The 16221-nt window shown below is 43.8% G+C and overlaps 2 protein-coding genes across 15 annotated transcripts in view; one reads left to right on the top strand and one right to left on the bottom strand.

The window, feature by feature from the left end:
* The window catches only part of LOC147033350 (uncharacterized), a 193042-nt gene that overhangs the window by 156514 nt on the left and 20307 nt on the right, over window positions 1–16221 (bottom strand). The window lies entirely within an intron of this gene.
* Window positions 1–16221, top strand: part of LOC147033351 (uncharacterized) — a 49925-nt gene that overhangs the window by 11029 nt on the left and 22675 nt on the right. For 9 of the 11 annotated variants that reach the window (XM_085871598.1, XM_085871595.1, XM_085871602.1 and 6 more), the window contains 3 exons: window positions 3767–3867; window positions 6305–6409; window positions 13761–13865. In XM_085871598.1, the coding sequence (XP_085727724.1) occupies window positions 3783–3867; window positions 6305–6409; window positions 13761–13865 (295 nt within the window). In that variant the 5' untranslated portion in view covers window positions 3767–3782. Of the gene's footprint in view, window positions 1–2205; window positions 3415–3766; window positions 3868–6304; window positions 6410–13760; window positions 13866–16221 lie in introns of those variants that run through there. The other 2 variants (XM_085871600.1, XM_085871599.1) reach the window with 2 other exon arrangements.

The raw sequence follows: 16221 nt of genomic DNA on the forward strand, positions 1-16221 counted from the left end.
GCGTCGTCTCCCACCAAACTCCCCGGAATTGTAGGCCGTCGCTCGGATAACTCCATGAGCTGGCAGGTCGTTTAACCGACCGTGGTCGCCAATATTTCAACCACGTAGCGTAGGGTCCATTTGTCTATAACCAATTTACCTAATTAACTATGCGATTTCGACTACTGGGGAAACCACGCCCTCGGCACGTCTTGCACGGCACCCTCAGCACGAACCGGGTCACTCTACCGACTGCGGTAGAGTTCCAACTCCCTACTACCAACTCCGGTTCAGGTGCAGCCGAGCGGAAACTGCCAAAGCCGTGCCGGCTGGAATGAACGGATTATCGTGGGTAAAACCCCGCCAAAACTCAGATCCGAAACATGCTGGACCAATTAAAGAAGGGACGGAAATGAACTGGGAACATGTCTAACAAGCTTTATTGACAGTAAATGAAGACACAAAGCAAGACTTAACGCGAATATGCAAGAATTATTTACAATGATCCAAAAACACTTATTCATTTCTACTTAAACACACGCAGACACACACACAAATGAAAATAAACCCAGAGTTCTTTACTGGACCCTCGCAGCCGAGGAGAGAGACAAGCTGGGGGGTCAGAGTTCGGTTGGGTACCTGGCCGTCAGAGAAAGGGGGTACTCCGTGCTGCGGCACCCGACAATGGTCACTGGTTTGGTCCCCAGTCGCACGTGTGGGACTCGAGGTTCGTGGCGGAGCTCGGGTGGTAAGTAGCGGGGTCCACGGAGGGGGGGTCAGGGTCGCTCTTTCCTTCCTTGTAGAGGGCCAGCAGAGACGCGTTCGCCACCTCGACGACCTTCGTAACAGCAAAAACCCCTTTTGTGACAACCAAAACCCTCCAAAACTGTCCAAAAAGACCCACCAAAAACTCTCCAAGTCCCCAAAAAGACCCCTGCCTCAGAGAGTGCTCGGGAATTTATGGACCTCCCTCAGTGGGGAGGGGCCTTGGTGAACACACCTCGCTGTCCGCCTTTGATTGGACAGGGTCCCACAGCATACCTTTCCGGGGCGGGGCCTTGGCCCCTGCCGGGAAACCCCAGCCACTCTTCCACACGGGTTCATACTGGACGAGTAACAGTATCAATGCTGCAACGGCCCCTGCCGGGAAACGCCAGCCACTCTTTCATGCGGGTTCATGAAAGGTTGTGGTGGTGAAACTGCCTCGAACATCCTCGGGAATCCATCTCAGGCAAAGGTGCGCTGTGGCCCGCAAACTGAGGCCTGCAAGCGCGATGGTACCGTGGATCATAATAGGCCGAGGGGTCATGCAGATGGGATGGTAGTTAGATGGCTTGTTGGAGGGTCCGTTGGATGTAAAGATTTAATATCCTAACTAAAAAGAAATCGCAACGCACGCCTTTGATTCTCCCACGAGACAAAAGGAAGGGGATCTGACTACACACATACTTAACGACATAACTGACTTTTGGGACATCTGTATGTTGAATGCAAATGGTTTCCAGATCTGTAACAATATCATATAGTTGAATAAGGTCAAGATATATGGGCCAGTTTAAATTTACATTCAAACAAAAACTCTTCCTCCTTAATCTTCTTCTTCACTTATATTAATGGTGTGAGTCTCATTCAATCCCGTTTCTCATATCGATTAGATTCAGAAAATGCTTCCTTTTTTTTTTTTCAACATTTCCATTTTATTAATATGCTGCCCTATCAAACAGATAACAGTAATATATCGCCCTATCAAACAGTGCGTCTGATCATACACCGCCTTTCACTCCATATGCAACACAGGTGAGACGAGAGGGGGAGCACTCGGGAGAGTGCAAAACCTCCGCCGCCAATACTGCTGGGTCACTCAAGTGAACCTTTTATTTTATTCATTAAATATGATGTCAACAGTGCTGACAGAGTTATAGTTCTTTTCTCCAACATTTTTTTTGGGGGGGGGGGGGTGGAAATCACTTAAAACATGTAGAAATGCAAAAAAAAAAAATTTCTCTAACAATTTTTTTTTTGGGGGGGGGACCCAAGTCCAAAATCTAATGGCATGATCCTTGGACCATACCTAACCCCCCCCCCCCACCAAGTTTCGTCGAAATCCGTCAAGGAGTTTTTCCGTAATACTGTTCACAAACAAACAAACAAACAAACAAGCAGTCATAGACTGGTACTTATGAAATCGTCAACTTGACCTCTGACCTTGTCTAATAAAAGCTGTCTCTCGAGAAGGTAGCGACGCAAACTAGAAGTTTCTATGATGATTCTGTACCAAACCATCAAAAATCGACTGTTTTGGATGTTTGACCTCACCGTGACCTTGACCTTTGACCGATTTGGACCAAAATCTAATCAGTGCTAGCCACCACCCTCCTGAATCACGTGGTGTAATTTGACATTGGAAGCTTCTTCGTTCTCAAGTTATTTTTTGGATGTTTGACCTCACTGTGACCTTGACCTTTGACCGATTTTGACCAAAATCTAATCAGCACTAGCCATCATCCTCCTGAATCACGTGGTGTAATTTGACATTCGAAGCTTCTTCCGTTCTCGAGTTATCTGTACCAAACCATCAAAAATCGGATATTTGACCTCACTGTGACCTTGACCTTTGACCGATTTCGACTAAAAAATAATCAGCACTAGCCATCACCCTCCTGAATCACGTGGTGTAATTTGACATTGGTAGCTTCTTCCGTTCTCGAGTTATCATGCCTACAAACAAACAAACAAACAAACATACAAACAAACAAACAGAAACGGAAGTCATCAAATGTTGTTGTTCGTCTTTCGGCTGCTCCCGTTAGGGGTCGCCACAGCGGATCATCCGTTATGATCCGCATACTGATTTGGCACAGGTTTTACGCCGGATGCCCTTCCTGACTCAACCCTGGTCGCCTCTTACGACGCAGGGATAAGGATTGGGTTTCGCCATGAAAATTCCGGGCTGCCCTACACCCTCTCATAGCGCGGCCCAGTGCAGAGCTCCCGTCTTCAAGCGATCCTCCAACCCAAGCCTCCGAGTAGCCGGATTACAGGCGCACGCCACTTTGCCCGGTCACGGAAGTCATCAATATACTTACAAAATCTTTAGATTTCGTAAGTAACAAATAAACAGAAAGGGGTGAAAACAGTAACCTCCGATCTTCGATGGCGGAGGTTAAAAAGGATACGAAAAAATCAGCTGATATTTCGATAATTTATTTGCATGGTTTTTAAAGGGTGGAAGTTAATTTTTCGCCTAGTACCGCTTCTAGTTACTCCAAAAAGGTTCACGCACTGTGTATGCTGAACTTGGCTATTTGAAGGCTTCAGGTTGTGAAGAGCAAAAATCCTGATACTCGATGGCATTATGGTCATGGCGTCTGCTCTGAGTCTGGGAGTTGGCGGTTTGATTCCCCAGTTGAGTCATACCAAAGAGTTGTAAAAATGGTACGTACTGGTTTGCTGCTTAACGTTTGGCATTTAAAGGACAAATCAAAGATAAATCCCAACCTTCGGCATCCATGGGGAGGAGGAAATGTGAAATGAATTGCCCTGCTGAGTGCAGAGAGAATAGCGATGTTGTCATAAAATATGCTGTTGCTGGTACTCGGAGTGTTCTGGGAAATGACGTCCATTCCCCCAAGCTCAGTGGCTGTGTTTGAAATTAAGTCCGGTGTTGTCTCATGTATTTGTCTATGTGTCTACACGTGTATGTGTGATTTGTGTATTTGGCTCTACTTCAAGCCTTAGATCTTGCGGGGAAAAAAAAGTCAGAGCAACCTCTTTTGCCTGAATGCAGAACGAATGCTGAGGAGATGGAAGGATTTGAAATCCTTCGGATCAAAATAGAGGATGTGAATTACCTTGAGTCTGAAGAAGCGAGAGGGGAGAAGGAAGATGGTAAGTTGTGAAAGTCTGTAATACCATAGTTTTCTCATTTGGCACCAAGTTGTTTCAATATCTTCAACAAATGGAATATCCAGATACTGTATGTCCGTGACCGGTGCGTGAAAGATGCAAATCTCTTCCTGGCAGTCCTCTCGCCGTGTATATACATATAAGCAGGCTGTGGCTCGAGTCCGGCCAGTATTATGAGTAGTACGCACTTCCTTCGAGCACCGGCGCGAGTGCACCAATTACCCGGAGGGGTATCACAGAAGAAAAGCTTTACGGACAATAATATGTCCAGTCTATTGTTTAACAGGTGAAACCAACGTACGACACAAAACAGAAGGATATTTAATAAGTAATTAATCCCTACTGTCTACTTTTCAAACACTAATACCATTTAATAGCATCCCATAACAATTATTTCAAAAGACGCGTTCAATGATTTTAAAACTCCCCAAAGTTACACGCACATGACAGGTTTCAATACAGTCTTTAATTAACTCACGACTTTCAAGTCGGCAACTTATCTTGTGTACCCAGTTCTTAATAAAACCCCAGCAAGATACAAATTTATTATTGAAGTCTGTTGTGGTCACGTTTGAAGCGAAGCCGCCTGGATCCTTTGAGTGCGCACAGAGTGCAATCCGACTGGCCAGTAGTATTGCAAGTCCCCAGAGGGTGATCTTCGTATCACCGAAGTAAGCAGATGAATCCGTTTCCACCTCGCCGTTAAGGACCACACTGCAGACCGACAGTGCTTTGGAATGAGGAAGGAGAATTGGCCCTTTGCCTTTTCGATACAACCAGAGAGAATTTGTCTGCTTGGATGTCCAGGCCTCCCTAACAAACGGACACCAACATTGTCAGACGAAATGAAAACCCATCATTCTTGTTACAAAAACAGCTAAAATTGATGAAAAAGCGGCCAAAATTGAAACCAACAAAGTAATTACGGTGCAGTGTAAATCCAAGTAATTTGGGGGTATCAAGGCCGAGAAATGCAATTGTTGGTGCTCCTTTGGCAGGCGCTTCAGTGACAAAGGCTGTGGAAATTTCTAACATGTCACGAGGAATTGTCACGAAGGTGATGTCCACTTGAGAAAAGTAATGAAAGATGTCATCATCAAAGGGCAAAAATGGGTATAAGCGCATATTCGCCAAACATGATGCATGGGCATTAGTCTGGACTGTGAGGCAAAACAGGAGAGCAATAGTGGATAAACTGTGTGCGTAGTTCAACGTGGGTCGTGAGCATGCTGTATTGTCGGTCAGAAGGGAACTTAATAGTGTGGGATACCATAGCTGGGTTTCCATACGGAAACCACTCGAAACACCTGGCAACACTCATTTGCATGTCCAGTGGTGCAAAGAGAATAGGCAATGGACTGCTGAGCAGTAGAGGAATGTGATATGGTCTTGATGAGTCATCCTTCACCATGTTCTTGATGAATGTATGTGTGAACGTGTGGTGACAGCCCAGGAGCTCTACAGCCCTGAGTGCCTGGTTCCATAATGGTGTTGGGGGCATTCCCCTGGTATGACCTAGGTCCACTCATTCCATTTGAAGGCAGGTTGATGCAGCGTGCTGTGTTACCATCCTGAGCGACCATCTGCATCCCTTGATTTGGCATTTGTTCCCTGCTGGGAGGGGTGTCTTTCAGAACGACAATGCTCCAGTCCACAGGGCATGTGTTGTCACCAGGTGGTTTGAGGAGCATGAGAACAAAATTACCAATCTTTCATGGCCCTCCAAATTGCAGGACCTCAATCCCATAGAGCATTTGTGGGACTGTCTGGAGAGGCACTCGAGACAGAGGTTACTGCCTCCATCAAACAGACTTGAATTGGAGGACTTCCCGATGGAAGATGGGTGCCACATTCCTGCAGAACAGTTCCAGACCTTTGTTGACTTCATGCCACGTCGTATCCATGCCCTCCCGAATGCATATGGTGGCCCATCAACCGACGAAGTGGCATTCTGTTGGTGTTTCCATTTTTTTTGTCCACTTCCTGTACCTTTCAATGCACTGTCTGAAAGGTGTATTGCTATACCTGAAAACTTGTGCGGGGAAAAATGTCACTCAATTTGGATTCCTGCACCCATGTTGTATTCCCGACCCACCTTGATGCCCATTTTATCCTATCCCTTTACCTATCAGCTCCTTTCAACGAGGCTTGTTAACTGCCGCACATTACACTGTATTCAAAAACTGTTGTTGACTATTAAAGCTGTCACCAACAATGTTGCATTGCGTTAGCAAGTGTGCAGTGGCCCTTCATAATCTGTCCTGATTAACAATTGACATTATCCAAGTAAGTATAAATAATAATAAAAATTGGAATATTAAAAAAAAAAAATTGAACGCTACTCGGTACAGGTTCACATGTAGTGATGTTTGTAAATGGCCCGAGTACTTGTGTTCATAAAAGGTGCTTGTTTTTCCAGATTTATTTGTGAATCTCAAAGTGAAAACTGAGCCAGACATCGATGAAAACTTGGATATTCCACAAACAAAAGTATTTTACCAACGGAGCAATCGACAGCACGAAGGTTTGTAACAATCCCCAATCATTTTGCTTTGTAAAATTTGATGATTTACATTTCTGAAAAAATAGACCAAAAAACGTTTTTTTTTTTATGTAGAAAATACTCGGGTTCCTCCCTAACTCCTGGACCTGTGGCCAAAATTGCATATGTAAAACGCTACATCAGATCAGTATAAAAATTTTAAGGTTCATCTTGGGATAAAATCGTCCACAAATTTATTTGATGACTTCATCGGTCACGTGATTCGGCAGCCACATTGTTTTTTTAAACCTTCAAATAACCTCTGAAATGGTTGAACAGATCAAGGCGAAACTTTACACGTATGACCGCCTATCCATGAAGAACAAAAGGGTCACACGTATGATGTCATAGGTCATGTGGTTTGGCAGCCATAGTGGATTTACCTGAAAACCGATAAAAAATACACCACTCAAAAGAAGTCCTGGCGATGGTTTGCAATCTCTGATTGCTCTTTTTCTTGTTCAATAATGTGTCTGTACAGCTTGGTGCTTGGTCCACTTTCTCAGCGCTCCGTTCTATTTCATCCCGTTCCCACCACCACCACCAACTCTCACTCCAGTGGACTCACTTGAACTGGAACAGAAATCTCAGCGCTCAAACAGAACTGTGAACTCGTGAGAACTCAACTCTCAGGGTTCGATCAGAACTGGAACTGACTTGCCCCTGTGACCAACGCTGAAACTTAAGTGCACGGGGGTTGGGGGGTACAAGTGGGGGGTAGAGTTTGGGGGTATCAAGGGTGAATCCCCACCCTCTGTGGGAGTGGTCTATGGCAGCATAGGGTCACGCACCGCTTCTCTTTTCTCCGAGTGCAGCATACACATTGGTCTGAATGCGCTCTGAGGTAATGTCATCCTCCCCAAGAAGTTGCTGCGCCGGACCCGCCTTCAGTCATCCTTTGCCTTCATCTCAGCTCCCGACTGAACATGGGGCCAAGATGCGGTGGTCCCCATTTGTCTCTCGGAAGCCCAGGAAGTGCACAGATGGTTTGTTGGATAGCAGGGCGATCCCCTCTGCCAGAAGGATTTGAAAGAACAAGCGCACACTTGCGCCTGGGTGCAAAAGACTCCACTTGTAACGGAACTGGACTCGAGTCCGATCGTGAGCCAAAGGTGTCTGTGGGTGAAGCGAGATAATGGTTCCAAGGTGCAGGAAGGTGGTGGGTAGTAGTGAGCTGAAGGAAGTTGATGTGATTATGGAGTTGAAGCGTTGCCAGTGGGTGAGGCAATGTGGGTTGTGGTAAAAGGCTGGAAAGGCGAGCTTGAATGGTGCTGTGTGAATGAAATAAAATGCGCAGTGTATTTTAAGCAGGCAGGGTGATTATCCCGGGCAATGTGGGAGAATTTCAGTGAAGAAAGCTATGGTGGTTGAGATGGCAGTTTGGTTGTGGCACGCAGATTCAAACAGGTTTTGGCACGTCTATGCAAATTAGGCTGTGGGCAGCATATTCTTGGTCGTGTGAGAAGAGAAAAAATGGGGGAAAAAACATACCTAATCCCTCACAATGCATATTTCCTTTGTAAACCGTTGGACACAAGGGAAGGACCTTAACTGAAACAAGTAATAACAAAATAACTAACTTGGGAACTGCTATATGTTGTGTGCCATTGCCTTGGGGGTCTCATTTCTCAGAACCACCACGATACATACATAAATGTCCAGATTTGTAGCATGGACAATTGACCACCATAGCTGCTCAGATTCTCAGATATCCATTCTCATCATCATTTTATCCAACGATGAACTGCCTCATGTTGGTTAAGCAAAGTCTGCACAACTGTAAAGGTTTTTCTCTTGTAAAATTGACCGCAAATTGTAGCATCGCTTGATGGACAACAGAAAACAAGATTTCCTTCTTGGCAGTGGGCTTATCGGCATTGTGGCTCTGACAAGATCTTGTTATCTATTGACTATTTACTTCTGTGTCATCTATTTTACTCACTTTTTTGTACTCAAGATAAAAAGCTATCTGCTCCTCGACTCTGTTTCTTTTGCACCTGAAAAGGTGGAGAAGCTTCGAGTTGCCCTCAACTCTGATTCTGTAACTGCACTGGACGGCATCGGCTCACGTGTCCTAAAAACCTGCTCTATTGTTCTTGCACATCTTTTTTCTGCTCTTTTCACCCTATCATTTACCCTTGGGTGAATCTTCCATCTGCTTGGAAGTCGGCGAACATCACCGTATTACATAACCAAGGTAGAAAAAATAACCCCCTTAACTACAGACCGATCGGCTTATTTCCAATCATCAGCATGGTTATGGAATCCATTATCGTAGTTGACATCATATCCTTCCTTTATTCTAACGGTCTAATCTTACATCATAAATTTGGATTCAGACCAGGTCACTCTACCTTGGACATGTTGCTTCTACTTTCCCAACAATGGATGGAGGGCCTCAATGTCAGGCATGAGACCAGAGCTGTCTCTCGAGACATATGTCTCTGGTTTTTGATACGGTCTGGCACCCCATCTTGCTCTCGAAATGCTCTGCCTTTGGCATTCTTGGCCAACTTCGCACATGCCCTTCTGAATTCCTCTACTCTCGTAGGCTGTCAAGGAAATCCTCTCATTTGTTCTCCCTGTCAAGATTGGAGTTCCTCAAGGCAGTGTTTTGACTCCCATCCTATTCTTAATCTTTATTTATTATCTCAAGATGGCTCTCGAGAAAATCCTCTTTATAGACTAGTGGGTTTGAAGTATTCTTGATAAACCTTCTATTCTGCTCAGATTCTGGAAGAAAATATATTGAATATATTGTTACGGATTTCAGAATCGGATATGACTAATGCACACAACATTTAGGTCCTCAGACAGTTATTTCCATAAATGCATGTCCAGAATAGACCCATTCCTTTGTCTGGTGGTATTCTAACTATTTGATGTGTTGGAGAAGGGTATAGAACAGATTCCCTTTCTTATGGGATGGCCTTTTCCTCTTTACAACACGTTCATGCACACGAGAGATAGCCATTAGCCCAACGGAAGCTTGTTCTACCCCCTTTCCATTGGGACACATTGGCTTGGAGGTCGACGATTTATTTACACTTTGGACTTCCCGAACATTTGATGAAGCACACCGCGGGCTTTTCCTGAACGGTTATTCTGATGGTCTAATACGACTGTGGATCATTTATCTCACCCACCTATCTTCCATTGACGTTCAACACCCACCTCTCTTTCATCGACGTTGACATCCACCTTTTTCCATCGACATTTAATGCCCCGTTTGGCAGCTCTATGGATGCTGGCTGGCTCTTGTTCGTGTCGGGCTGAACGAGGAAGGGATGATCGTGAGATTGATGGTTGGAGGTCATGTGCAGCGTTGTGCCAATAGGCAAGGTGGATTTGGATGAAGTCTGCTTGAGGCTCCACCCACACTGGTCGCCTATAAAAAGGATGGGAGGACCACTTTTCTGACAGTTGGTGACAGTTCCTGACAGCTGGTGATGGTTCCTTACAGTTCCTGACCATTGCTGACAGCTCCTTACAGCTTCTTACAGTTGTGTTGGTTACGGCTCCTGATAGCTCCTCACGGTTGGACCATTCCTGCTCGTTTTGCTTGGTACCTGCTCTTGGCGTACCCGATTCTTGGCGTTCCTGGGGGTGACGACGTGACGTTGATTGGTGTTCGAGCCTGTTTGTGGGTGGGTGCACGGCGAGGCAGGGCACTGGCAGCGGACCAAGGCACGCTCACACATTTTGGGACATTTTATTGGACGCAAGACGACTTCTGTGGTAAGCCGAGACCGGATTTCTTTTACCCCCTGAACGATCTGCTGGGTACCCTTGTCTCGTGGTTAATTGTTAAGTAAGGCATAGTGATACGTATCTGCTCTTTGTCTATTTTTCTATCAATGCCTGTTTAATTCTTTATTTGATTGATTTTAATTCATCTATTTTCACCACAAAGAAAGAAAAAGTTCTTCAGTTTGTTTATTTTTCTTATTAATAATTTTTTGTTGTTGACGTTTCATCCTGTCCGTGATTGTCCTTTCCTTCCATTGATCCAGCATTGTCCAAACCTAGATAGACTGTCAGGTAATTCCCAAACAAATTAACCTTTCAGTCGGCATGCACCAGCAGTAAATGCTCAGCCACCCTACTTAAGATCTAAACAAGATAAGATTGGTGCATCGCCGAGGGCATGTCCCCCGTTGAGGAAGCCATTTGACCTCTAGTTAAATGGCAAATTAGATGGTTAACTGATTGGTGTTCGTAGTTGTAAAGCAACCCACCGTACCACAAAGTAAATTGTGAGCGGTGGCCCCAAGTCCAGGTTCTTCCGAGGAGAAACGAGAATTAACCCCCTCATAATACACTCGGTACCCGTGGCCATTCCAATATTTTTGAGAGGGTTTGATTCCTAAGGATTGGAAGACGGGGCTAATTGTGCCAATATGGAAGAAGAAACGGTGATGTACAGGATACGGGAAGATCCAGAGGCGTTACGGGCCTAAGTCATGTCATAAAGGTCCTGGAGAGGATTCTCGACGGGAAGATAGAGAAGATTGTGGAGAGGAAGAGGGGCGAAAAACAACAGGGGTTTAGAAAGTGTAAGGGGATTACGGATGGGATGTTTATGCTGAAACAGTTGGTGGAGAAGAGGTTAGAGATGCAAGGTGAAATGGCATTCTGATTTTTCGATCTTGAGAAGGCCTATGACACTGTCCTGAGAGAGATGGTTATGACGACACTGAGATGGATCAGAGTGCCGGAAAAATAAGTTTGGTTTGGGGAAGGTGTGGTGGAAAACCTGAAACCTCACTCGAGTAACTCCAGTTACAATACAGGTTGAATCATTCTTTTAATACATGATCACGGAGAAAGACAATCAACGCAACGTGATTGCTTTCTGGCTTGATGTTCCAAACAGAGTTTCTTTTCGAGGGAACGGAAATGGGGAGGCTGATCTACTCGCATGTAAGAAAATTGACCAATCACATTCTGATAAGAGACAAACCGATCATTTTCAAGCACGTGGTCATGACTCTTTGTTTCAAATGTAAATTCCTATATTATGTCCTCGAGCACATTCAAGCTTTGTCAGATATTTGCATTGCTTTACTGTCCTCCCCCTTCACAACTTTTGTGGACTTCACTTCAACATAACAATGACCTGTGTTCTCAGCAAATTTGTTATTCAGCATTCATTAATTAGAATTAAGCATTCCTGCTTCTCACTGGTGCCAACCAAAGCAGTTTTATTTAATTTGCCAACCAAGTGAAATAAAGAAAATATTATATTGTTACTCAGTTAACTTGCACACAATATCAATTCATTGTAAAACAGCCATCAGTATGCGATGATCCACTATCAAGTATATTTTAAAGTATCAGAGCAGCAAACATAACAGGGCTACATATTTCATTTAACTAAGCATGGACTAATAACAAGATCTTTCACCCGACCCAGATGTGTTTGGGCCAGTATGGGGATTTTTCATTCGTTGTTATTATTGTCATCTGGTTTGAAATGTTTGCTTTGAGTGGTACAGTGGTGGTGGTGTTGAGCATTTACTAGTGCATTCAGGAGAGCACTTTCTCAACTTCAAGAAAGGCAAACCATATATTAATCAATGATCCTAAGTTTAAAAAAAAATGTAACAGTTATAGGGAATTAACAAAACCACAGTATATTTGAACAGAGATTCTATTCCACTCACTCGTGGTTTGTCAAGCAAATGTTGTAACAAAGAAACTCGCAAATTACAGGCAGTTCAATCTGCAAACGTAATGAGTTCTGACTTTCTCATTGTGAGAGACCTAAGAAGCATGTTTTATGCTGCAGGCTTTTTAAATCTTTCTGTCAACTCTGCCTCAGTGACTTTACTCATGATGTTTTCCGGTGAACCATTCCATATATGGTGACAAAGTGACTTTAGCCAATGCTTTATAACAGATTTCATACTTCCATATTGTTTAAAAGCTTTTGAAAGCAAATGAAGAGAAATGAGTACATAATTTGTGGACAAAGAGCACATCTCAACATGAATTTTTTTTATTTTTTTTTTTAGCATGATCAATACAGAAACACCAATGCTTTGCGACAGTCATGTGATTCACAGAGCTTTATATCACCTTGTATGTCCAAAAATTGTTGGTGTAGCACATTTCCCATTTCACAAGATGAGATTAATTCTTTTACTTCCACAGAAGGGATGTACAAGGGAATGAATGGAAGCATTTTGGTTGGTCCTGGGATGTCAGAGGAGTTCAGCATGAACATTGGGTTGCGGCAGGGAAAGTCTTCGCCCACTAATGTTTATCTTTGTGTTGGAGCTGTTAAGCAGGAAGGTAAAAATGAAAGGTATTCTGTGGAAGATGTTGTATGCAGACAATCTGGCTTTGTGGCAGAGAGTAAGCAGAAGATGCAGGAGCTACTGCGGGAGTTGAAGGAGGAATTCTGGAAACATGAATTGAAGAGAAGTATGTATAATGCGGTAACGTGGGTCAGGCAGCAGAGGAAGGAAATAATTATCAGGTTAGAGGGGAATGAGATCGGGCGGGAAATAGGTTTTTAGCATCCGTAGGGAGAACAGTGACCAGTGATGGTGGTTTGGAAGCAGAGGTGCGGAGTAGGATTCAGGTGGGTGTGAATGCATGGAGAAGAGTAGGGTGATTGATGGCAGACAGAAAATTATCAAGGAAATTGAAAGGGAAAGTTTGGGTGTCTTATGTAATGCCGGCCTAACTTTACCGTCTGGAGACGGTGGCACTGAAGGAGAGACAACAGAGGCTGCAGGTCTTTGAGAACAACGAGGTCAAGAGTATTGTAGGAGTGAAGAGGATGGATGAACTGAGGGAGGAGATTGGTGTGCAGATGAGCTTGATGGGGAGATTGGTAAATAGTGGGCTGGACACTTGGTGCGGATGGAGGAAGAGAGAATGGTGAAGAGAGCAGATAGGTTGAGGGAGCAAGGTACGAGGAAAAGAGGTAGAAGGCAGCTGAGATGGGAAGATTGTGTGAGGAGGGATATCAATGAGGTGGGGGTGGTTGGAGAGCAGGGAGAGTTTGCTGTAGACAGAGAAACATGGAGGAGTATCTTGTTCAAAAGCAGGGCAGAAGCCTTGTACCATTCGACCTCGCCCCTTATGAAGGGAAGCGGAGAAGAAGAAGAGGAATTTCCATTGCCTGCATTTGCACAATACTTTATTGTTGATTAGGGTCACGTGGTGTTGTTCTTTTTATGCCTGTCGCACCAAGGGTGCTGGAGGCATTATATTATGTTTCCGGGTTATCCGTCCGTCCGTCCGTCCGTCCGGATTTTCGTTTATTTAAAAGATGCATTAGATTTTTTTTGTTTGTTTGTTTTTTTGTTTTCTTTTTCAGAACTATTGGCAAAAGTGAAGACTGAGCGTGACACCTTTGTAAATACAGAGCTGCAAGAAACGAAAGTGTATCCAATGACAAAGCATGAAAGTGATCCTTGTCAAGGTTTGGAAGAATTCTGATACATTAATAATTTATTTTTATTTTTATTTTTATTTTTTACTCTTGATTTTACATTTGTATGGAAGACTTGTTGGAATGTAAGGTTCAGTTTGTGTAGTTTTTTTTTTATAGCAAAGCAAGGGTAAAGAACCTGATGAGTGAGGGTTATAGTCACTCCCATTAAGAGATTCCTTTCAAGAACAAATAACAAGCGTTTCTTTTTCTTCATGACCTCAGTGGAAAGGTATTTCTCCAATCATATTGGGGTTAAATTGAGGATTTTTTCATTTTATGAATTCACTGATGATTTTTCATGTTTTAAAACATAATCCACATTTGGAAGAATTATTTTTGTTGTAAACATTGCTTCTATTTTACATCATATGGACATGCTGGGGCAGATCCAGAAGGGGGGAGGGGATGGGGTTCACCAGGTGCCAATAACCCCCCACCCTCACCCCCTCCCCCAATTCTTCCCTCTACCATTTTCTGTCGTTTGATTGTCATGCGAGATATAATTGGACAATCTACAAACGCGCACGTCTTTTGCTTAAAAGCAGTCGAGGCAAGCCATGCTACTTGTCGCTATTCTGGCACTGTTGGTTCGCGAGAAGCAGTGTTCAGATATGGTTCCTTAAGGCCCTGTCACACCTTGACGATTTAGCCAAAGTATGCCTGACGTATGCAAAATTGGGCTAAAACGCCGGCACACGTCAAATACGTTATGGGTAAGTTTGTATACGTTAAGGGCACGCTGAAAAACACTGCGATACATCGTAGTACGCTGGCTTTCATCGTTGTACTTTGCGGTTGTCCTCAAATTTTAGCATGCTTGAAATTTTACGACGTTTGCCAGCGTATGACTCACACGTTCCGCTACACTGGCCATAAGTTGTAGGCACATTATGCGATCGTTGACACATGTCGACACACGTTACTTGTAAGTTACTCATAAGTCGAAACACGTCGAGGGAATGATTAGCGTACCCGAAACTTATTTATAACCTATGAGTAACGTGTTGTAGGCACGTTACACGATCGTTGACACACATCGAGGCACGTTATGCGATCGTTGACACACGTTGAGGCACGTTACTTGTAAGTTACTCAAAAGTCTAAACACGTCGAGGTAATGCTTAGCGTACCCAAAACTTATTTGTAACCTATGTGTAACGTACCTCCAACGCATATTGACGTATGTAGACGTATTTGATTGACGTCTTCCGGACGACCACAGAACTAACTGAACGTGTTTCTAATTTACAGCTACCGTATAATGGCGTATTGGCAGCGTTAAAAAAAAATAAACAACAATAACTTCCAATATTTCGTCACGTGCCATTACGTCACGTCCGATTGCCTCTTCAGTTTGTTCATGTCTTATTCTTAGTTCCTCCTCTGTGAATATTTTCTGTTTGAAGATATTGTCACGCCGACGTCGAAACTTAAAAGCAAATGTCCGAATATATTTTAAAATTCGTGATAGACAAAAAAAAAAAAACAACAACAACAACAACTTCAGATATTTCGTCACGTGCCTTCACGGAGCCAAGGAGAAAAAAAAGAAAATGTGCCTTGACGGAGAAAATAAGTTTCGGGTATGCGAAACATTACCTCGACGTGTTTCGACTTGTGAGTAACTTACAAGTAACGTGTGTCAACGATCGCATATCGTGCCGACTACTTATTCCCAGCATAGCGGAACGTGTGAGCCATACGGCGAGTACGTCGTAAAATTTTCAGCATGCTTGAAATTTCACGACGTACTAAACGTACCACGAAATATGACAGCATACTTCATCGTTTTTCAGCGTGCTCTTGACGTATACACAACTTACCAATACCGTATTCGACGTGTGCCAGCGTTTTAGACACATTTTTCATAGGTCGGCATACGCTGGCTAAATCGTCAAGGTGTGACTGCGCGGTTGACACTTCCAATTTTCAGGCGGTTATGATTTGAATCGGCGTGCGGCAGGTTTTTAACAGGCTACGCCACGAGTTCGTCGGCGATACATGCAGCGTGCTATGCCTAAGTTAAACTATCGTTGGGCATAGGTTGTGAACGCCGACAACAGGCAAAGCATTCGTTGGTATAAGTTATGTATAAGACAACGAAACGTTCTGTGCCCGTTACTAATATGTTATGCATACGACCAACACGTTATGAATATGTCCAAAACTTAAAAAAAAAGAAAAGATCAAAATTTCAGCATACGCCAACGTTTTACATACATTTTTATACATTGTCATTGCTGGCTAAATCGTCAAGGTGTGACAGCGCCTTAAGCGAAAGACAACATTTTCTGGGTCGCCTCTGACAGTTTGGCTTACCTGGTGAAGTAGTTCAGGATTGTAC

This window comes from Eptatretus burgeri, chromosome 2 (genome assembly GCF_056783735.1).
Source record: "Eptatretus burgeri isolate ZD-2024b chromosome 2, Ebu_testis_v1, whole genome shotgun sequence".
NCBI classification, from domain to species: domain Eukaryota; kingdom Metazoa; phylum Chordata; class Myxini; order Myxiniformes; family Myxinidae; genus Eptatretus; species Eptatretus burgeri.